The 23465-nt window shown below is 47.9% G+C and overlaps 2 protein-coding genes across 2 annotated transcripts; both read right to left on the bottom strand.

Annotated features, from left to right (window-relative positions):
* Positions 1 to 3695: 3695 nt before the first annotated feature.
* Positions 3696 to 12926, bottom strand: PPIH (peptidylprolyl isomerase H). The gene is made up of 10 exons (XM_039702350.1): positions 12815 to 12926; positions 12391 to 12455; positions 11772 to 11795; positions 11229 to 11273; positions 10772 to 10814; positions 9234 to 9326; positions 7624 to 7711; positions 6735 to 6775; positions 5473 to 5561; positions 3696 to 3892 (listed from the first exon to the last, which is right to left on the bottom strand). Exons 1-9 carry the CDS (start codon positions 12878 to 12880, stop codon positions 5493 to 5495), a joined length of 534 nt encoding a protein of 177 aa, XP_039558284.1. The 5' UTR covers positions 12881 to 12926; the 3' UTR covers positions 3696 to 3892; positions 5473 to 5492.
* Positions 12927 to 13065: 139 nt separating this feature from the next.
* On the bottom strand, positions 13066 to 22925 carry HIPK4 (homeodomain interacting protein kinase 4). The gene is given in 2 exon segments (XM_039702319.1): positions 13066 to 15558; positions 21866 to 22925. Coding segments are annotated over 2 exon segments (1230 nt in total). The 3' UTR covers positions 13066 to 15388.
* Positions 22926 to 23465: the final 540 nt, after the last annotated feature.

Genomic DNA, 23465 nt, shown 5'->3' with positions numbered 1-23465 from the left:
TGGAGCCATTTGTCCAGCCGTGTCCCAGAGTCAGGGATCAGATCCAGGCCCTGCTGCTGCTCCCTCGGGATCAGCCCCAGTTTGGGTGTTGCTGTCAGGGCCAGCAGGAGCAGTGGCTGGAGCAGCAGGTGCTGACAGTGCCCCAAGCCCTGGGGCTGGGGGGGGGCCCCGGGGGGGGGGGGGGGGGGGGGGGGGCTGCTCCCTGCTCCGGGCTCGCTGAGCTCCGCTCTCCGCTCCCGATACCGATCGAACTGGCCACAATGGCGGCGCGCACCGGCTAGCCACCCCGCGCGCCCCGCCCGCACGCGCCGCAATTCGCCACCCGGCCCGCCCGTTAAACGGAGAGCGACCTCATTGGCCTTTCCCCAACCTACCACCGCCCCCCACCGGAAACCTATTGGCGGCGACACCTGCCTTTCCTCAAGAGCGCGCGCCCATTGGTTGCTTCGCCCGTGGCTGCCAAGCTAGCTTTTCTTACCGGCCGACCTGGGGTCCCCGCCCCCGCCCCTGATTGGCCGTTCCGGCCGCCGCTCCCGCCCCCAACGGGCACGATCGGGGAAGTGCGCGCGACCATGTGGCGGCCGCTTCTGTCGCATGCCGCCCCCGACCCCGCTTCCGCTCGCTGGAAAGACCCAGGGCAGAGCGAGCCTGCGGGCGGCTCCGCTCCTAGCGCTCCGGGGGCGCCCACTCCCGTCAGTGATTGCCAGGAAGGGCCTGGGAACGTTACATTCCAGCGAAAAATGACGGATTTGGAGCCGTGTCAGAGCTCCCCGGTCCACGCACGGACGTGCAATTACAGCACTGACCTGACCCGCAGCGAATCAGCTTTTCCCTAAGCATCCTCACCCTGAGCCCTTCTACCCACCCGGGCTGTCGGGAAAGCATTACTGCTGGGTCCTTTACCCTGTTGGAGCCTTTCTCCAACCACTGCCTCTCAGGTCCTCTTTGCCTCCTTACCCCTATGTGTTCACCTTACAGCTGCCTGGAGATACCCAACATCTCTTGCTGGATTACCCAGAGGGAAGGTCCAGAGGAAAAGCCTTGTCCAACAATAAAATTTTCCTTAGGCAACTGAAGAATGTGGTTGGTGGTGACAGGTTCCTAGCCCTGATTTGTCATTTGTCTAACATGAGAGGAGGGAAAAGTCATCAGCAACCACTCAGAAGGTCTCTGGGAGATGACCCACCACTCCACCATTTTTGCAACCAGCAGGTATCCCCTTGGGATCAGCCCTTTCAGCACTGCACACAAATCACTGTCCAGTTCGCCATCCCAGTTCCCCACATTCCACGCTGGCCAGGTGAGGGACTCCAATGAGTCCAAGCTCAACCCACCACATCAACCCATTAGGAACACTGGTCTCATCCTGCTCTCTTGGGAACTCTTCCACCTGATCTTCCAATCAGTTAATGAAAGGAAGGGCTTGAAAACAATAACACAATCCCACAAGGATCTGCACCAGGATGATGACCTGGATAAAGAAGCCACAACGATGTCAAAATTGATGCTGCTTAGTGACTGACATAGTTCTGTATAAGAAGAAAAACCCAAACAAACAACCTATTTAAAAAGTAATTAACTAACGAAAAATTTTAAATTTTATTTCTTTACATTATCAGTAAAAAAAAGTTAGAAAAATATTCTAGTTTGTTTTAATTCTTACTACTTTTTTTCTTTTAATTACTGTAAATAAAATTTTCCTTGTACCCTTTTAAAATTTTAAGCCTACTTTACCCTTCTCCTAATCCTATCTTCCTATCTCACAACAAGAAATAAATACATAAATAATTAGCCAACACTAAATCCCATCACATTCATCAACACGTTAATTAAAAAAATCTCAACATTTAAGAAATCTTAAATTATCAAACCAAAACCATTACAGTGAGTCACCTGAAAAATAATCTTACTATAGAATTGGAATTAGGGAATACACCAGGCAGCGACCCATGACAGAGAACACTTCAGGGAGGAAATCTGTGGGGAGGTCAGGCCATGCACCTACAGCCTAAACTGTGGGCCCCAACAATGTCTTTGGGGGGGTAACACTGTGGGATCCAGAGGCAACTCAGACCCTCAGGGAAATGCACAGGCCACCAGAAACACCATCTCCAGCTGCAGCATCTGCAGCTGGAGGAAGATGCTGGAGCTGAGAGGAGGGCCATCATCTCCTGTACAGGACATTTCAGGATTTGCTACAGGCAACACAAGGGTGACATGATCACGGGGGAATTCAAACAAAAAATGCGGGTTTTGAGAAGACTTTCAGCCAGCAGGTAAGGAACATGGCACAGAAGCTGGAAAGCTGGAATCCTGCACACTCCATGTTGAAGAGAAATATAATGGGATGTAATTAGCCGCTGTAACAACAAAGATATAGTAATGGATTTGCCACTCTTAATTTATCTGGGGAAGCTCTGTGACCCCTGTATGCAGGAAGTGAGGCCAGCTGATGGCAATGGTATAAATACGTTAGGCTGAAAAAGTGCTGCTAAGCCTGGACCAGAAATAAACTGGTTTCCCTGGTGAAAATATGGTGAATTTGGGTACCAGTAGCCAGAAGTGCAAACCTCAGCACAGCACTGCCAGGCATAGCTCCCTGAGGCACCTGAGCAAGCCTGTTATCTTCAACCCTCCTCTCACAGGAGAGCCCTCTGCAAAGCATGTGTGGGGCTGGGGAAGAAAAGACTGGGGTGTCTGTGCTTCTTTTATCACCTGATGTACTGCAGGTACAAAGTGACATGCCTCAGGCTGGAGAGAAGTGAGTGTTCTCAGCTGCTGCGCAATGCTACGAATGAGGACACAGGAATCCTGACAGCCAGAGCCTGCTGCCAGGATTTCAAAGAGCCATGAGAGAAAAGAGCACAGCCAAGCCTGTGGGAGCTTTCTCCAGCATGTCAGTGCTGGGCAAGGCCAAGCTCAGGCCCAGAGTGCACCCTACACCCACTACCCAGGCATGGATGAGATCTCTCTGCATGGGATGAAGCACCTGCATATGACAGAACAGACTCTGTCCTAACTTTCATCAAGTGCTTTACCTTTAAACAGCTGGATGAGAAGCTCCTGCTGGAACCCAGGCCTGTGCAGGGTTCTGGCTTGTCCCCTGCCAGGAGAGGGTGAGCTCTCAGCCCTGTTCTGGGAGAAGGCAGCCTCAGCTGCACTCTCCTCGCTACACAGGAGAAGCAGCCCCAATTTCATTCCTATAGCATCACTATTCTGTTTTTCCCATATGACAAGCCTGCTCCAACACCCTTGTGAGTACCCAGGTGAATCCCTCCTCCAACACAGGTGGCACATAACAGCTCAATGGTCTGGTGCTACCATGTGCTAGGAGAAGGCTGAAAGACACCTGTTTACATCAGAACTCTCCTCAGAGTGCAGCACTCATGGTGATTGAATCTGTGCTATACCAATTCTTCATGCCTCAGAAAGGCTGTACACACAAAGGTTCTGGAGATTCCCAAGACGCCAAGAACCTTTCTGCCAGCCAGGCAGCTGTAGTTACCTCCTGAGTGAAAGAGATGGTGCAGCACAGCTCTGCCAAGCTCCTTTCACCCCTTCTTTCTCTCAATACAATGCAGTAAATGTTCCTGACTGAACCAGTGAGGGATAATGCATGCTGCTGAAGATGTTACAGCCCTTCTCACCTGGAGAAGACTCCATTCCCACTAATGTTAATTGATGTGCACTGCACATGTTTACAAAATTCTTTATTTACATTTCAAAATGAAAAAAAAAGAAAAGAAAAAAAAAAGATGCCCATTATTAAATAATTTCAGGAGAACCTCAAGAGGATGGATCTGGCCTGTGGAGAAGTCTGGGGCAGTAGATAAGCTGGCTGGAATTCGAATTGCATAGAGCCAGCACAGGTCTAATCACCAGTAAAGGAACACTGAAAGGAAGAAGAAACAGGTAAGTCTAAATGCTGGACAGCCATTCCCAACAGATCCTACAACAGCCAGGCTGTGCAGTGACATTGTTGGCCACACAGCGATTTTAAGTGCATGCCTGTTGCTACACACACCAGCTTTCATCACCCAGAGAACTCAGGAGTCCTCCCGAGTCTGCCTGCCAGGCAACTGCATCTACTTCTGAAGTTAAAAGCAACAGTGTCTGTTTCTCCCAGCTGATTTTCAAGGATCTTGACAAGTAGCTGATGTGGCTGTCTGACATCAGGCACAGCAAAAGCTGTTCTTGTACCCAGTCAGATGAGAGACATGAGAGTGCAGCAAGGCTGTTCCTAAGACCTGTCTGGGAAATAAGTAAGCCTTGCGCTTAGAATGAAAAGCTTCCAGGCTCAAGCTGGGCATTGGCCAGAGATCCAGTACTCCAAACTAAAATGATAATAAAGTCTGGGCCTGAGTTCAACCCTAAAGGGGACCCAACCCATCAGCACAGCTCTGCAAGAAAATGGACAGCCTTGCTAGCAGGCTTTTTTTCAAAAGACTAAATGCCACCAGAAGTACCAGGGGAATGGAAGAATGATTACATTCCCTGTTGTCACTTCATCAAACAGCAAGAGCTCCCAAGAGTCTAAAGTGCTGCAGGTCTCTAAAACTTTATTACAGAAGAAGGAACATAGTGGGCAATTCCAGTTTCCTCTGGATATCATTTAATGGAAGGTCAAAAATTGTATGTGCTTTTGTCCAATCTGCCTCCTGAAATTTGTAAAAAATCAGCAACCAAAAGGCAGATTTTGACAAGCTGCAACCCAACACACTGAAATCTAGACAGATTTGTTTAAATACCTGTAGTTTTCAGTAAATTGAGCAGACAAATGGAAACAGAATATATACTGTATGTTAGCCTGAGACTATTGGTTTAAACAAAATGAAGCCTGAGTAACAGTAAATAGTGGAAACATCTCTTTTCAGATAAAGACAGTGGTACTTTTTTCAAGTCAAAGTAAGACTATGCAAAATGGTAATTCCTTGGTCCTTCAGTATGTTGGTCCTACAGCTATACTAAGGAAGGAGGCTCAAGTCCTCCCTTTCTGTTCTCCTTTTCTTGATCCCTGCCTGTCCCACCCATGGATAGTCTGCTTTTTGTAGCTGTTGGAAAGTCCTCCAATCTGCAGGTCAAAGGGAGGCTTTGCACCAGCTAGACTGCCTGGGTATTGCCAGAGGGATTACTGCTGTAATTCCCTTTCATCCACTTTCTACAATCAAGGCTTCAAGGCAGCCTAAACCAATCCAAGAAAAAGCTCCCATAAACCCATCTTCTCCTCGACTACAGCTGCAAAATCTTATCCTTGCTGTGCTGCCTCTGGTGTTTGTGCAGCTTGGAGGGAAGCCAGTTCTGGGACTTCAGCTGACAAAAAACAAATGCTGTTAGAGAAGCACTTTCTGGTGTTTCAACAAGCTGACACAGCTCTCAGCAGGTTCAAAGAAACGTGAAAATAAATCAAAAGAAAAATAAGAAGCAGAGCAACCCAGAGTTCATGGCACTGTGCCTGTGAAGACTGAGACTTACCACATTGCTTTTTCATTGCTTCACATTTCCCCACACTGAGAGATCACAACTGGCAACTTGGGTTTGTTATTGGGACCTGTTGGCACGTTCTGGGGACAAACAAATACAGAACACTAAAACTTACAAAAGCACAGCAAACCCAGGCAGTGACAGATACCGGAAGATTGGCTAAGAGATCTCTGTAACATGAGGAACAGGGAATTCCAGACACAGCTCTGAGGAGCAGAAAAGCACCATTACATATTTGGCAACAGGCCCGACCATAAGCTGGTGAATATTCCCTTTGTAAGCAGAGGTTTGGGACAGAGACAGGAGGCTGGTCCTTTGAATTGGAGGGAAGGAATAGAGTAAAAACTGGAGAGCTCCTCATGGAGATACTTGAGGCTGCTCTGGCTTTGATACTAAAAGCAGCTGCCACAAGCAAAACAAACCTGTGCTCACACAGAAAGGAATGAAACAGTGGCAAAGAAACCCTCATTCTGAACCTCCTGATGTGCTGGACTCAGCTGTTCTCTGAATCTCTGTTTCTTTACTTTGGTCTCACTGTACTGATACCCAAAGCAGGCTCACCATAATGCTCTAGCAGATTATACCATGCGGTACTACTCCTTCCATGTGACCTTTTCTCAAAGCCCAACAGCTCTGTGTTTTGCCCTGCTTTCTAGATTAGAGACCCTTATCCACATTATCCCACATGTGTCATGGAGTCAATGCTGGCTGTCTCAGAGAACTTGCTGCTATTTGTTAAATCTACTCATTACCCTTCCATGACACCCAGGTCTGATGTTGGCAGCAATCATCACCTGGACTGTATTTATCTTCAGCTCCTGGAAGCCCATCAAGAGATTAGCTTAATTTTTCCTTATTAAACATGCTGATCATAGTTCAGCAGAACTGATGATTTTGCATCCACTGAATAATCCAAAGAAGTGAGATGCTTTACGCTCTTGTCTGAGCTGCTGATGGAGCAACTTTTTAATTCAGCTTCTGAACAAATGCAAAGCAAATAAAGCTAAGAGCGCAATCCCCACTCAAAGACTATCACAGTCACAAGATCCTAGCATTTCCAAAGCCAACTCATATGACAGCCTATGCTTCAACAGATTTCCTGCTACATTATAATGATGGCAACCAATAATGCCAGTTATCAACACTGGTATTCACTGGTATCCTGTAAACAGACAGCAGGACAACTCTACTTAATCATGTATGTAACTTTCCAATGTAGACATTCACAAGGAAGTAGCAATATTCAGACTTACTTCAATTTTTCTCATGACCAACAGCCCATCGACAATTTTACCTAGAATGAGAAAATGTATCTACTTCAATATGCCTGGTTTTTACCTTTGTTCCCCTCCACTCATCACAGGTACATGCATTTCTGTCCTTCCTGAAAAGCCCTGAGCAGTGTGTAGCTATTGGGCACTTCAGGGTTTGTTATTGATCTCTGAACTCATAAAGGAAACAATCCCTCTTCAAACATTTGCCACATTCAGCACAGATTAAGTGCCTCTTCCCATCACAGGGGTAGTGTGTGTAGATATTTGGGGGTTGAGACCACCAGCTTAAAATTGGCCTGGAACTCCTACAGTTCAACCAGCAGTAAATACAAGTTAGCAGATATGGTTTCACAGAATTACTGTCCAAAACTGTGGTGAAAGCTCAGCCCTCTCTGATAGTGGAGAAGAAAGGAACTCTTCCACTCATCTGTGCCCTCTGCACTGGCACAAGGATTTGTGTACAAATACAGTACACTGAACACTGATCTGGATTAAAGCTAACCTGTGAAAAAGTTATTCATTCCAACAGTGATCCATCACAGTATTAGGTTGTATAGATCCCTCAGATAGCACAAGCAAGGAGGGAAAAATGAGCAGTCCATTCCCAGAGGTGGTTGGGCACTGAACAGGCACCCCAGGGAATGATCACAGCCCCAAGGCTGCCAGAGCTCCAGGAGAATTTTGACAGTGTTCTCAGGCACAGAGTGGGATTTTTGGGGTGACCTGTGCAGGGTCAGGAGTTGGTTTTGATGATCCCTCTGGGTTCCTCCCAGTTCAGAAGATTCTGATTCTCACTATTTATTTTAACAGCTTCCCTGCAGGGATGTCTGTGAGCTGCCACTCCAGGACTTTTACTGTAGGTACTCACCGAACACAACATGTTTCCCATCCAACCAGTCACACTTGGAGCACGTAATGAAGAACTGGCAGCCGTTGGTACTCGGACCACTGTTTGCCTAGGGTTTGAGAATAGCAAAATACAACAAGTATACTATTTCAGACTGACCAAAACTGAAGGCAGACACATAAAGAAGAGGTGTTGTTCAAGTATCTATTATTTTTAGCTTATTGCTAGACAAACCAAAGGAAAGAAAATACATATCTGCAGGAGAGCACACTGTGCTGGGATGTAGTATGTCACCACCTCTGGTCACACTAGAATGTGCAAGAGCCATGTCACCAAATATTTATTACACTTCTACAAAGGCGTGTTCAATACAAGACTGCGCCGAAGTCCAGACTTTAGAGCACACTCCTGGAAAAAGGCTGAATGTTTTGGTGAGAAGTATTTATTGGCTGCAGCATTACCCCAAGGAAAACTGAACACCAGAAACCAGGGCAAGAAAAAAATCCAGCTGATTTCTGGTTTTTGGGAGGTTTCCTCAGAATAAAAATTAAAAAAAAAATTAATTATCATGATAAGAAAAGTAACAACTGTACTGGCACAGGACTCACAGGAACAATGGGATGCAGATGGGAAATTTTATTCACACCCAAGTACAAAACCCAGAGCATTTGCACTGTGTTAAGAAAACATCTCTGCAACACTGAATGCCACTTGTGATATGGATAACCAGGAGCTACTAAAGCAAGTTTCTGTCCTGATGAGTGAACTGGTCAAGTTTTGCAGCTGCAGGACTGCAAAGGACAGGGTCATTTTGGCTTTCTAGTTAATGCCAGCCAGCTTCAAAAGGATCCAGCTGGGATCCATGGTTCCTGGGATCCAAGGTTTGACCCAGTATAACGACTTCAGAGCCATGTCACTTGAACACAAAGCTGGCAGTACTGGAGTGAATCTCTTCTCTCACACCACAGTACACTAGCTGCTTAGCTGTGCCATGACACCTCTTTTTGGGCCATGTTTTCAACATGGACGAATAACTAACCCAAATTATTAAATGTCCTAAACAAGTGGTTTTAAGGGCAGAGCAGCTGAAAGAGCTGGGGAAGAAGTAGTTGTGGATAGGAACACTGGCTCCATTTGCTTTCTATTCCAAAAGTCAGAGTATTGTTCCTACCAGACAATGTGCAATGGTTGCAGTTTCTCCTACTATGTTGAATAGGAAGGTCTGTTTTAAAAGATACCATGGTAACATTGCTGTGGCTTTGGAACTCCCAAATCTCTCAGTTTCATCCTTGCCAAGGTCAGTGTTTGACAACAGTATCAGGAAAGAAGAAAACACCACCAACTCACCACTGTATGAAAACTCTTAAGAATTAAGCTCTTCTGAAAGCAAGGAAGCTAAGGCTGCCCCAGCACTCCAACAGGCAGCAAAGAAAGGATGCTGCAGAATCAGGACTATTGTTTTACTCAACATATTAACCCAAAAGTAGCTGCTTGACTAGTAGCTGCAAAGCAGACCTTGTACCCAATGGCAGAGATTCTGTTGCCAAGCAAAAATTATATACACTTAGGAAAAGGGCACAGAGAAAGTTCTAGAAGCTTTTTAGTCTGTAATTTCATTATTTTATACTCACCATAGAAAGCAGCCCAGGAGCAGAGTGTTTCAGCTTGAAGTTTTCATCTGCAAAAGGACCTCTATATATACTGGCTACTCCAGTGCCATCTCCCTGCATGACAGAAATACCCAGTCAGTGACAGCATTTGTTCTGTACCAACTGCTACAGAACAATTCAATTTAAAAATTAATTTAAAATCTCCAAACAAGAGGAAAGGGCAAAATGGATTATGTATTGCCATTTACATACACCAGCAGGGAACACATTCAGTGTTTAATTTCCGAACACGAACAGCAACCAGTTTCTAACCACACAGTTCACTGCTCACCATTCATATGTTGGCAGAAGCCCATGCAGATGGTAAGTTTAAGTCCAAGCCTCCCAGAGTGAAGTGGAGGCAACTGATTGCTTGGTACAGACCCATCAGGACTTGGAAGGGAAAAGGGAAGAGACACAGAAGTATGGGATAGTGTGACAAAGAAAGCAGAAGTGGTTGCATGGAAAAAGTTGGCTTACAGTGGTTTTATGTATTTCACCTTATTTTCTGTGACTTTATCGGAAATAGGAAAGCAATCTCTCTGTTCTACAAGGACAGATTCTAAAATAAAGATTTTCTGTTTATGTTGTACTTTCTACTAAGCCATTTTGCTCTACTTGCCCAGCCCTTATTTGTTTCCCTCCTTCTCTCTGTAATTTACTTAAACTTTTGGCTCTGAGAAAGAAACTTGCAACCCTGTCTCAGGGGTCAGTGTGACTGTGCTTGCTCTCCAGGTGGCTCTGTAATAAATATAACAAATAAATTTCAAATACTGGAGCAATGTGTAAAGCTTGTTGAGATGCAGTCGAAGTAATACATGCACTGGGACATCTGAGCAGTGTCACAATTAGCAACTACCACAGAATCTGGTGTTGCTGGACTGCTTGCTGTGTGGTCATTTCTCTCAGAGACTTTCATACAACCAAGTTTTATATTTAAAAAATCTTTATTGCTTCCCTCATATTTTGAAACACTTCCAAAAATAAAATAATTTTACTGAATCCTAGAACAGCGAAGAGATCCTGTGGCCCTTCAGCCTTACTCATACATTCTGCTTATCCCCATGTCAGAGCACGACCACCATTGTGGGTGCAAAGACTTTTCTACTTTGAGAAAATTTAGTAACAAAAGGCTAGTTTTGATTTAAATGAGGTCTTACATTATGCACTAGGTTCTGTACTTAGGGTCTATCTACAATGTGAATTGAAATTCACAGAGGTTTTTGCCTGGAGAAGGACAACAGAAGGGGGAAGGAAAACAGGGCAAACAAAATTTTTCAAGTTTTGAAAGCTTCCAGGGTTTTGGCAGGCTATTGCAGAGAGAAAATATTTTGGGAAAAGTGCGTGTTCACCCAAGGCTCCAGATTTGTTTTCAGGCGGTTTAATGTCCGTTGCAGTAGGATGGCAGCAATGCTATGAGGGTACCTCCAGTTACTACTGGATACCTCAAAAAAGAAAGAGAGCCCAGTAGCATGTTATACCACACAGGAAAAGGACAAAAAGAGTACAGGAGTACATACATTTACGAAGTCACCTCCTTGGATCATGAAATCCTTTATTACCCTAAAGAAGTAAAACAACACTTAATTCTCAGTGGCCAAAAGCCTCAAAAAGCTCAGTGTAAGATGAAAAGGGGTTCTGCCTTGCTGTGCAACAGAAGCTAATAGTCTGTGAATGCTGCAGCCTAAAATCGACAACAAATATTAATTAATGGTTGATATGAAGTCATTTAGGACTCATTGCTTTTGAACAGGGATACTGATTACGTCATAGATGCAGTATCTGACGTGGCACACCAGAAACAGGGGATTCCTCCCAGTGGGGAGGACAGCATCCCCAGGTCCCCCAAAGCCACAGAACTTCTTTACTATGATCTGCAAATGTCTCCAACACCACTAACAGCTCAAGGTCACAGGTCACAAAACCCCACATGGCTCAGGCTGCTATTTAGTGTCAAAACAACAGTAGATGATTTACCTGTGGAAAGTGCTTCCTTTATAACCTATAGGGACACCATCTTTCCTGTAGGGAAGTGAAAAGGAGAATTATTGCAACCTACTGGATATCCCAACACAAAATCGTCCCAGCAATTCAGAGTCCCAAAGGGTTGCCGTATACATTAGCAGCTGCCTTGAAATACAACCAAATGCCACAGCCTCTCAGCTGCTGCTGTTGGAGGCAAAAAAAAGCCTCAAGTGGGCTCTGCACATGAAATGACTGTTCTCTGCAACACCCCCACCATCACCTACACAGGATCCCACTGCAATGTGCAGCATGAGCAGGTGGGCTTTGCAGATGGGGTTTTTTAGAGCCACCTGGGCACAAAAAATGTCGTATCAGAAAGAGAAATCTGCCATCTGCCATCTCTGTGAGTTTCCAAGCCCCCCACAATTTCCTCAGAGCAGATTTCTCTTCCATTTTGTACTAGTACAACATGAAAAAGTTCAAGACAAACCCTTTCTACCTCAGCCAGCCCTGTTTCTCCAGTGGGACACTTAAAGGACATTATAATCCACTTACCTGAATTCACCTGTACAAAACTGCCTGGCAAACAAAAAGAGAGCGGAGTATTAGGTGCATGTGAACTCTGAGGGCTGCACCAACTGGTGCACAGGATTTTCCTTATTGTGTCAGAGATGTTCCCAGAGAAACAGGAACAGGAAATGGTAACTCCTTCCCCCTGCCATTTCAAAACATACTCTATGCTTTTTGTAGTGAGGAGGTCAGAGTTAACACCAAGGTTGTAAGAGACCATGAATGTAGGGCAGGCACTGTGTTTGACAGAGACCAGGGTATGTCCATCCCTCCAATGGAAGTGGGATTTCACATGGTGAATCCCTCAGTTGATGGCAGGAGAGGTGGGTGGCCAGGAGACCTCCACCATGGCACAAGGCACTGCCTGCTCTAAATGCATGGAGCAAATCAGGAGGCTTCACAGAGGAAGCAGAGGAGGAGCCCTTCCAGCCCCACAGGGTCCCCTGAGAGATCAGGACGCCACACAGCATCTCTGAGAACAGAAAAAGAAAGCAGGTGAAGCAGTTCGGGGTGGGTGTCAGCAAATCAGTTTGCCATTCTTGCACCAGGAAGCCTTTGCAGATCCAGTCCAGGCTGAGCTGCAGGATCGGTAGCTGCTCGTTACCTGAAGTTCTCTGCTGTTTTGGGTACAACATCTGCAAACAGCTCGATCTTCATGCGGCCGACCTCCTGAGGAGAGGGGGGCCAGGTGAGTTTTCCAGGACCCTCACACACAGACGCCTACCGCCCGACCCCGGGCACTCCCACAAATCCGGCCACCTCATTCGCCCCCATCCCTCCAGGCCCCTCCTGACGTAGTCCTCCTCCTTTGCCCTGCGAGCCCTTCCCGTCGGGCCCAGTGACTCGACAGACGCGCCATCCGTCTCCTGGCACCGCCCCTCCCAGCGCTTCCAGTGCGGCCCCGCAAGCCCCACGCTGAACCCCCGGCACCGCCCGTGCTCTCTCATCCCCACAACACTCCGACATCTCCAGTTATCCCCGCAGTCCCTCCCCGGGCGCCGCCGCTCCCCGTCCTGGAGCACCCCTACCTGCCCGCCGATGGTTACATCGAAGAAAACCACGGGGTTGTTGGGATTCGCTGCCAGCGCCGACATCGCGGTTACCACTGCCGGAAGCGGAAATGGCGGCGGAAGTGGAAACGGCGACGAAAGGCGAGACAGGGCCGGGCGGGAGGTGGGGGTAAGGTTGTCCGGGATGCGTGTGGTGTGTCCAGACCGTGGTGTCCGGGTGGCGTCCGGGGCTCCATCCTGCAGGGGCAGCTCGGACTCCCCAGAGTAGAGCGCTGCTCGGCTGGGAAGGTCTGCCCGTTCATCTCCCTGCCCCCCTGGGCACACGTCGGCTGAACAGGAGCCCAGTTGTGCCCAGACAGGCAAGGAGGCCAATGGCACAGCCACTGTACCAGCCACAGTGTGGCCAGTGGAACCAGGGCAGTGACCACCCACCTGTGGTGAGGGCACCTCTCGTCCTGGGGTCAGTTCTTGGTGCTTCTCTACAAAAAAGATATTGTGGGGCAGGAGTATGTCCAGGAAAGAGAATAGAACTGCGGAAGGGTCTGGAGCACACGGAGCAGCTGAGGGAGCTGGGAGGATTCAGCCTGGAGAAAAGGAGGCTTGAGAGGACTTGCTTTCCACAACCCTCTGGGCAGGCAGATGCAGCCATGTGAGGGTCAGGCTCTGCTCTCAGGGAACAAAGGACAGGACAAGAGGGACTGGCCTCAAGTTGTTGCAGGGGAGGTTCAGGTTGGACATCAGTAAGAATCTCTGTGGAAAGGCTCGTCCAGCCCTGGCACAGACTGTCCAGAATAGTGGTAGAGTCCCCATCCCTCGAAGAGTTTAAAAGCCATGTAGATGTGGCACCTGGGGCCATAGTTTAGTGGTGGCCTTGGCAGTGGTGGATGAGCAATTGGTCTCAATCTTCTGGGTCTTTTCCACTAATTTCATGATTGCAACAGTTAGGTCTGTGCTTGCTTTCAAGGTTTGATCAACTGAACACTGCCTTTGAGAGGTTTACAGGACATCCTTCAATGTCCTGACTGTGCTTGAGCAGAAGTCATGCTTTATGTGGCAGAAAGATGAGCAAGGTATGTAAACAAGTGCACTGCAACTTTTCTGCTTGGAAAGAGACCTTTCCTGGACGAGAATCCTGATTTGGAAATTGTTATGTGTGCACTCAATGGCTGAGTGCAGCTGTCTGTGTACAATCAATGCTGCAGCTGGACCTTGCCCTTGTGGCAAGAGAAGACTCCAGTGTGAAGATCAGCCCTGACTCGGCTTGTACAGAGCTGGGCTGGTGCAGAGCACTTTTTTGCCACTGAAATGCTGAAATGGCAATGCCTGCTTTTGGTGAACAAAGGTGATCTATTTTTACACCTTCATCCTGTGATTGGTGACATGGTTTTCTCAGGACATTTCTTAATGACTCTAAAGATAATTTTTGAGTGTTACTGTTTCCTGAGGGTGAAAATCTACTCAGTGATTTGCATTGGTGAATTGTGTCCTTCAGTGTGTCCCAGCTGCGGTTTTGCTTTAAAAACCCCTGCAGTTCATCTGAAGATACCTTGTTTTTGCAGGCCAGGGATGGGCAGTAGTACAAGATGAATGATGGCTCAAGACATCTCTCTGCCAAAATACATATTTAGTCCTCTGTGCCAGGTAGGAACAAGTGTGAAAGGATGTTCAGAATCTACTCTTGCTGGTGTTACTGAACCTTTTGCTGTTCTTCTCTGATGGGTTTTGCTTTTTGTCATAGGAGAGAATGTCTGCTTGTCCAGGTGAGTTCTGTCTGTCCTGCAGTTTGACAGGCCATTTCTTCTCCCTCACTGTTAGGCACTAAACTGGGCTTGTGTAAATTGCCAGATGCTTGCTTTCTGAGAAGGGCCACTTGTGAAAGGGGGCAAAATGGACATCTGAGAGTATAAAGATGAGTCACTGACTGAAAGGGACAGACATGGCTGGAAAACAGATTTATTTTCCAAAGCCTTCTGCTGCTTCAGTCTTCTGCATGTCATGTCAAGTGTGCCAGAAAATGACAGGTCTGAAGCTGCAAGGAGATTTCAAGAACTCAAGGAGGTGGAGAAAGCCCACACAAACTGAGGAGGGGGAGAACTTGAATAGAAGCCAGCCAGACATTCCATCTCCCAGGAGAAACAGGGCAGTCTCACCACCAGCTGGGATGTGGCCATGGGAGCCTGCTCAGCTGTTCCATCAGGGAGAGAAAGAGCCTCTTGATGGCAGAAGCTCAGGGTAGGATGGTGCAAGAATGAAGAAAGGGAACTATCTTCATTCATCCTCAAGAGAGGAGGACTAAAAAGTAGCAACATTTGCAACATTGCAACAGTTGCCTCACTCTTTGCCAATGATTTCAAGTGCATATGGGTTCTGTACAGACCTGTTCAGTACTGGCCACCAAGCTTCCCAGGATAACCTGCCAGTGACCATCAAAGGCTGCAGATATCTCAGAAGAATGTTGACCATTTTACCTGACATTTGTGATTGAAACAATAAAGCCATCAAACCAAACCCAGTCCCAAGTGGTGCTTCTGATTGTTCTATAGAGAGTTTGACCATGCAAGAAACAACAGACAGGGTTTTTTTAAAATTTGTTTAACTCAAGACTTCCTTTATGTACACTCCCCTGTGATGCAGAAAGGTGGATGCTTTGTACACCTGTATTGAAAGAGCATGCAGAGATCTCAGGGAAAAAGAATTCTCAGGAGCAGTGTCTCCAGGGCTGCTGGATCAGAGGCTCAGCTCCCCTGTGTGTGGCTCATGTTCTCCCAAATGCAACATTCAAGGAGAGATGTCTCTGCTAGAGAGATGGGGAAACCAAGTGACTACAAGCGTGGACACTGACAGTCCCCGTCAACAGGGCTGTTTGGTTAAGCAGGTGGATTTCCACTCTTTACTGCTTCTTTTGATGAAGAAATAGGTTTCCTTGCAGACTTGGGCAGTGGAGTTTGATTAAAAACCACAACACCTTGAAGATGATTCTGCAGTGTCTCACACAAGCTGCAGTTCATATACCTTCTGTCCTATTTCTCAGCTGTCCCAGAAATCACTTTCTGAGGCAAAACCAAGACAAACATTTAGGCATTTCTTATCACAGAAAGTATAAAGCACCAGCTCCCAAGCCTGTTGTGAAGCTCACTCCAAAATGAGGAAAGCATCCTCTCTGATCTCCATTGCCAGTGCTCGTAACTGCTGTGCCCTCTAGCAGCCAAGTCCAATGAGAAAGGTGTTGGGAGTAGGGGATGTGAGCAGGAGCAGAGTCCAGATGGACATCCAAGTGCAGGGATCTTTCTTGGCACCAGTCATGTTCTGGTGACCTATGTAGAAGTCTTCTTCAGCAACCTCGGAGAAAGGGAAAGATACTTTACTATACAATTACCAAGATAAATTATTTTATTATTTAGCTACATGTATTGCATCTGCATAAACCAGTTCTTTGTGCCTTGTCCTCTTACCTTCTCAGGCACACATGACATCAAAAAACACCCTTGCAAATCATGTAAAAATTGCAATACAAGCCAGGTTACTCTTCCCCATCATCTGCTCAACCAACAGCGTGTCTCTCCAGGGCCTGCAGACTATGAGTGGCCTCAGTTTCCACTTTTCATCTTTTTCAAGTCCTCTGTCTTCTCATGTCTCCCTGGGCTCTCCTCTCTGTTGGACACTCTTCTCAGTCACTCCCTGACCTCCCAATGCTTTTCACTGTAATTGTGCAGGCAGATGTTACCTAAAAGCACTATCCCAGTTTGGTGATCTGTACATTTTCGTCTTCTCTTGCTGCTGTTTGATGCATTTTTTTTATCTTATGAACCCTTTTGCCCTGGCTCCCTCCTGCTGTTAAACCCAGTTCCTGCAAGAGAAGTGACAGTTAATATCTCCTCCACGGTCTTACCTGCGTCTCTCTGACCTGGACACAGCGCCTCCCAGTACAGGCTTGTCTCTGGGTGTGGAACATGGTTTCTGAAGGAGAAGAGGGAAACTCACAGTAATGCCTTGGCAATCTCCAGCTGGTAGAGCTCATTGAAAGGCAGCTCTCCAGGCTGCCAGTGAGGCAAATTGGCATCAAGTCCCAAGGCTGGTTCAGAGATGCTTTTGAGTATATTCTCAGCTCCACAGCTTCTATGGGCAAGCCATGTCAGTGTTTCACCACCCTCACAGGGAAGAATTCCTTCCCAGTGTCCCATCTAACCCTGCCAGATAACAGTGTGATGCCACTCTTCCTTTTCCTGTCACACCAGCTTGCCCCAAGTCCCTCTCCAGCTCTTCTGGAGCCCATTTAGGCACTGGAAGGGGCTCTAAGGTCTCCCTAGAGCCTTCTCTTTTCTGGGCTGAACATCCCTGGCTCTTAGTCTGTCCTCAGAGCAGTTCCATGGCCTCTGGACAGCAGGTCCACATCCTTCCTGTGCTGGAGAACCCAGAGCTGGAGGCAGCACTGCAGGTGAGGTCCTGTCTGAGTGAAGAAGAGGGGCAGAACCCCCTCTCACCTGCTACCCATGCTGTGGGGATCAGCCCAGGACACAGTTAGTTTCTGGGCTGTCAGTGCACATGACCAGCTCATGTCCAGCCTCTCACCAGCATCGTACATCCTTTTTGGCAGGGTTGCTCTCACTCTCTTTATTCCACAGTCTGTATTGATACTGGGTGTTACCCTGACCCATGTGCAGCACCTGCACTTGGTCTTGTTGAACCTCATAAAGTTCCTGTTGGCCCACTGACTGAGCCTGTCCAAGTCCCTCTGGATGGCCCTGCTCTCTAGGCGTGTCACCTGCCCTGCTCAGCTTGATGTCATCTGCCAGTGGGCTGAGGGTGCACTTGATCCCACTGTCTGTTTCATTGATGAGGATATTGAATAGCACTGCTGCCAGTACAGACCCCTGAGGGACATCCATTGTCACAGATGTCCATCAGTACTCAGCCATCTGTCCATCCATTAATCTGTCCTTTTGTCCTTCTGTCTGTCCATCCATTCAGGCAACCATCTGTCCACTCTGCCATCTATCCTATTCTCATCCATCTCGCTGTCCTTCCCTTTGGCCTGGCCATCCCTGCTCTCTCCATCTGTCCAGCCATCCGCCTGTGAGAGACTGGAATGTTTATGGTTAAAAACTCAAAACAATTGTGCCCCATCTGAAGTGTTACATCATACAGTGTAGAACTCCTGCTCCAAGGGAGGTACCTGGGTGTTCCCACCAAGCCTGGGAATATATTAACCTATTGATCTTTGCATTTTGTAGGCTTCCTCCACCCCGACAGATAAAGACCGTGAACATCACTTTGACCAATTTTGATTTAAATTGCAACAACCAGGTTTTGTTTCTGGACCTGCTTGTGGGTGATAAGTATATAAGCATTCTGTTCTTATCCTTTCTTTCTCTTTCTTTTTCCTTATAAACTTTCTTTCATGTAATTTTTATGCTTTTATATTGCTGATAGGAAAGGTGAATGCTAATGTCTTCACAAACAATTCCATGGGTGTGGGGTATGGGTATTAATGTCTTTGAAATGAGTCTTAATGTCTCTACTAACTTTGAGCCACAGGTTTGTTTAAGAACCCAGACTGTTTGACTGCTGAAATGGCAAATGGTTCTGCAAAAGTCTGAGTTTCGGAACTTGGGCCAAAATTTTATGTTTAAGGGGGGAATATGTGGTAGGTGATTTGGGAAGGCTGTACATTCCCAGTACCTCAGCCAATGGGGAAGGGAAGAGGGCAACATGCGGCCGGGAATTTAGAATAAAAGGAGGCTGCACCCTCCAAAACGTCAAGAGAGAAAACCCAGTGCGTGTGTGCCCCAGTGGACTCTCTCCCTTTATTCAAATAAAGTTGCAGGACTCCTCTGTCTTCTTTATGGACACTGGCTTTCCATTGTGTGATTTTCTGCCCATTACTATAGATAATAACCCAAACAGATACATTTTAAAACTTGCTAAAAACCTTATTGTACCTTAATGTTCTAAAGTTTGCAAAAAAAAAAAAGTTTGTCCTTGAACTTCGGAGTATTTTGTTGTTTCTCCCACACACTGCCCAAAGTAAATCAAAGAACCTTCCCCTAAACCCTCCAAGCAGACTGGGGCATGACACCACCTCAGCCAATCATCCAGCTGTGCATCCATGCCTCATCCTGGCTATCCCTGCTGTCCATCTCTCCAGCCATCCAGCCCAAACATTATTTCATCTGGCCATTCATCTATCCATCTGTCCAGATAATCCCTCCCATCTCTCCCCCTGGCCTGGCCATCTCTGCTGTCTGTCTGTCCATATGGCCTATGGCTGGCCAATCCTGCTGTTCATCTACCTACCTGTCCATCCATCCATCCATCCATCCATCCATCCATCCATCCATCCATCCATCCATCCATCCATCCATCCATCCATCCATCCCCCCAATGGAGAGAGGGAGGTGTTTGTCCATCCACCTATCCCTGGTCCCCACCCCCTCAAGAAGCCACCCAATTTTCTCCATGATCCTGAAGCGGATGAGCTGGACGATGACTATCCCTGCTGCAAGAACAAGGACAAAGTGACACCTTGCAGGGGAACAGAGAGGCACAGATGGGAATCCCCACTTCCCCCAGGCATAGGATGGGGATGAAGATGATGATGAATACCATTCTGGAGGAGCAGGACAACCCCTACATGTGTGACAGGGTAGGGGAGTTTGCGGGGAGATGAACTCCCAAAATTGACTCCCACCAGCACAAGTACAACGGCATGATTGGGAGCTGAGAAGCTGGAATAAAAGTGTGGACAGGGACTCAGAACCCAGCTTCGGAGGGTTCCAGACCCCATTTGGGGATCCCAGGAGTGCTGGGGGAGTCTCTGTCCTATTGGGGAGGTTCTGGGGGTCTTGGCCTCATGTGTTGTGGAGGGGTTGCACGGGTGGTGAGGGGAGGTTTGCCCCTTGCTGCATTTGAGGGTGCTATGAGGGGATATTGGTGGAGGGTGTCCTGAGTGCCTGTGTCACCTCCACTCTGGATTTGGGTTGGGGTCAACACTTCTGGGTGAGTCACCACCAGCTGCTGCTGACAGTGGCTTTGGGGCAGTTCTTGGGTTGTTTTGTCCTTCCCCAAAAATCTCCTTGCAGGGATATCCGACTGGTCTTGGAACTTTGTGCAGCCAGCAAGCTCGGTGCTGGTCGTGAAGCTCAGGATGAGTGGAGCTGGTGCTGGCCGCACCATGTCACCAACATCACCCAAGAGCAGCCACAGGCAGTTTGTAAGCAGGCAATGCCAAGTGCTGGGAGAGCCTCTGCGGCTCCATTCAAGGCCAAGGAATAGACCACTGAGGAACCACTGGGTCTGGCTGTGCTGAATCTGGCTTCCCACTCCATTTTGGGGAATGTCACAGGGTGAGTAGAAGCTTTAGACAAGTCTTGCCAGTTTAAATTCAAGAAATTACTCTGGCCCACAAGTTCTAAGGATAGCACATTAGGTCTATTTATGAGTTATTATTAAACAGACAGGGGATCATGAAAGATGTTAATCAGAATTACTTACTACTCAGTATAAAATTAAAGGAACTACTAGCAGATTATATAAAGCAGTGCACAATATCAAGGTACCTATATTAAAGCCAGTAAAATAAATAGTTCTGATTAGGAGTCAAATGTAACTTAATACTGAGATGATGATAATGTACACAGAGTTCTTTTACTCAGCCTCCAGAGGAGTAACTGGAAAGCAGGCATCCCTGTTATGGGTAGAAATGACACACATTTCCAGAAAAGTGTGCAGATTTTTGCTTTGTGAAAGTAGCTTTTATAGTTTGTGAAGTGAGGTGTCCGTCAGTCAGAAATCCAGCTTATCTTGCCAAATTTCACTTCAACAGTAAGGTGTTTATTGGCAGTTGGGAGATGCCAGACTTATGTTAACCCATGGCACCAAAATAATTCATACAAGACAACTTGCCCTGTTTGAGCTATCTGACCAGTTAACAAGCTACAGATAAATTTTGTCGGGTGTGAGATGCCCTCTACAGGAGAAAAAACAGAAAACCCAAGTTTTCTGGAGTTCATGTTGTTGTTGAGCCTGGGGATGGGGGCCCCCATGCTGTGGTTGTGAAAAGTGACAGACCTTTGCTAAGTGCTCTGGCAGCCCTGGGTGAGAAGCTAGGACACCCCCCAAGTCTTGGCAGTACCAAACTCCCCAGGCAAATAATCAATTGAAATGCTCAGTTTTTGGCAAAATTATTTATTGGGGGATCAATGTGAGAAACATAGCCGGTAGCATCTGGCACAGTATGTTCTGTGGCAGCACTGACTGTGGTCTCCTCCAGCAAGGCGCTGGGTTTTGGTGGTTGGGGTGCTTGAGGGTGAGGAAGAAGAAGGTCTCTTGCAAGCTCTGGACTGCTGGAATGTATGCAAGGGTTGCTGTGGGGTCTCAGTGATGCTGGGAGTGCCACTGGCTCTGTGGTAGGAGGAGCGTGCTGAGTACTGCAGGGGCATCCCAGCCCAGTCTCTGGAGCCTATTCTCCAAATCCCTGGAGGCTTGGGATTGCGCCACATCACCAGAGCTCTCTGTGGTGGGGAACAGAGGGGAAAGCATGGGGAGAGGGTGAATGTTACCTCCTTTTTTGTGGGAAGCTCAGGCACCCGGGGACATGTAGCACCAGGAAACCCAAGTATGTAAGGGACCCCAAGCACCCTTTATTCCAGAGTGCCCATGCCCAGGAGCCCCCTCCCGGTACCTTGGCACAGGATGAGCTGTAGCATGTTCCAGGCAGGTTCTGTTCCATGATGCCACCGACTGGACTGCCATACCAGTGGCTGTACCGTTTCATTTTGCTGGGAGCCTGCGGCACAGCCAAATGACCCTTTGTGGGCTTCATCTGGGGACACCAGTGATGCTGACAGTGCTGGCTTCCACAGTGGACGAGACTGGGGGCTTGACAGATGTCCTGCTGACACTTGTCACCGGTGTCCCCAGCTGGCTCAGCTAGGCTGAGCCCATCCATCTGGGCAGTGGCCTTCTGGATGCCTCCCTGGCTGGCAGGGATGAAGGCACCTTTCTCTGTGCCTGGGAAGATCTCGGCTATGCTGGAATCCTTACAGGATGCCCTCAGGTCTTCCTGGCTGAGCTGGTAGTACTGGGTGGCCTCAAAGCTGGCCTTCACCTCCTGCGTGGAGATGAAGGGATGATGAAGGGCAGCACTGGGTGTGATTCGCTCATGTGAGTCCCAAGTGAGCATCCTCTTGACCAGCTCCACCATCCTGTACAGATCACAATGCTTGGCTAGCTTCTCCTGATCAGGATCAGGCATCGGGCAGACATTCACCACTGCCAACTGATCCAGTGAGGAAAAGATATGCTTCCTCCTCTCCATCGGCTTTGCTATCACCTTCCCTGGTGGTTTGAGCTGCCAGGTACCAGTGGAACATGGCACACGTTGGAAGAAGGACTGTGTCTTCTGGGCAGCGCAGAGCAGCTCACCCCGGGGTAGCCCCAAGGTAGAGCAGATGTAGCATACCTGGTCATATTCGTCATTGCCAGGGTAGAGTGGCCAACCCAAGTGAAGCTCGGCCATCACGCAGCCCAAAGACCAGATGTCTACCTTCTCGCAGAAGGGCAACCCCAGCAATATCTCTGGTGCCCGGTAGAAGCGGGTTTGGATGTAGGGCTCCTGGACATGGCAGACTTCAGGGAGGAGGATAGCCGAGCCAAAGTCAACAAGTTTGATGCGGAATGGATAGCGTGCATGGTCCACCAGCATGATGTTCTCTGGCTTAAGGTCAGCATGGATGATGGACAGCTCCTTCAGCTTGACCAGTGCCACAAGCACCTGTGCTGTGATGGTACGGATGTGTTGGACTGGCAGAGGTGAGAAGTTGTTCTGCTTTTGGAAGTCAAAGAGGTTTTGTTGCAGCAGCTCAAAGACCAGGTAGGTCCAGACCGTGTCACTGAAGGACTCGAGGAAATGGATGATGTGAGAGTCCTTTGTGTTCCCCTCCTGCAAAGCCTGCAGCAGCCTCAGTTCATTCTTCACTATTTGGCCATCATGATCACAGTTCTTCAGGATCTTGATGGCCACCATCTCCCCAGTGCTCCTGCACTGCCCCTGGATCACCTGTCCAAAAGTCCCCTTCCCCACCATGGCCATTATGTCATAGCACTCAGCACCTACCACTAGTGTCACCATGGTGGGTTGGCTCTTCACCAGGAGCTCAGGATCCTCCAGCTCAGCACCCAGAGGGGACTGGAGACACCTAACTGTCCCAACTCTGCCTCACAACCCTGTAGGTTCCAACATCACCATGACAACACATGATGTCACAACAGAAGCAACCTGGGTGGAGGAACCCCCTGAAAACAACACTGGCCCTCCCGAATCCAGCCCTGCTGTCCTCAAATCCATCCACAACCCCAACAACACATCCCTGGTCCCCCCAGAATGGATCCCAGCCTCCTGAAAACTCATTTTCAACCCCCTAACCCCTTTCCCTGGTCCACCAAAATCCATCCAAGTCCTCCCTGACCCATATAGAGTCACCCAAAACCAATTTCTAGTCCTCTAAACACAGTCCCTTGTTCCCCAAAACCCATTCAAGCCCCCCAAGATATATCCTCAATTCCCCAAAATCCATCCAAGGCCCCCAAAACCTCCCCTAGTCTCCCAAACCCACCTGAGCACCCCATGATACATACCCAACCCCCAAATCTCCAGCCCAAGATAACCCGC

The sequence above is a fragment of the Passer montanus genome, unplaced genomic scaffold (genome assembly GCF_014805655.1).
Source record: "Passer montanus isolate IOZ18808 unplaced genomic scaffold, ASM1480565v1 scaffold155, whole genome shotgun sequence".
Taxonomy (NCBI): Eukaryota; Metazoa; Chordata; class Aves; order Passeriformes; family Passeridae; genus Passer; species Passer montanus.
The sequence above is the reverse complement of the archived record's forward strand: the minus strand, read 5'-3'. Positions and strand labels throughout refer to the sequence as shown.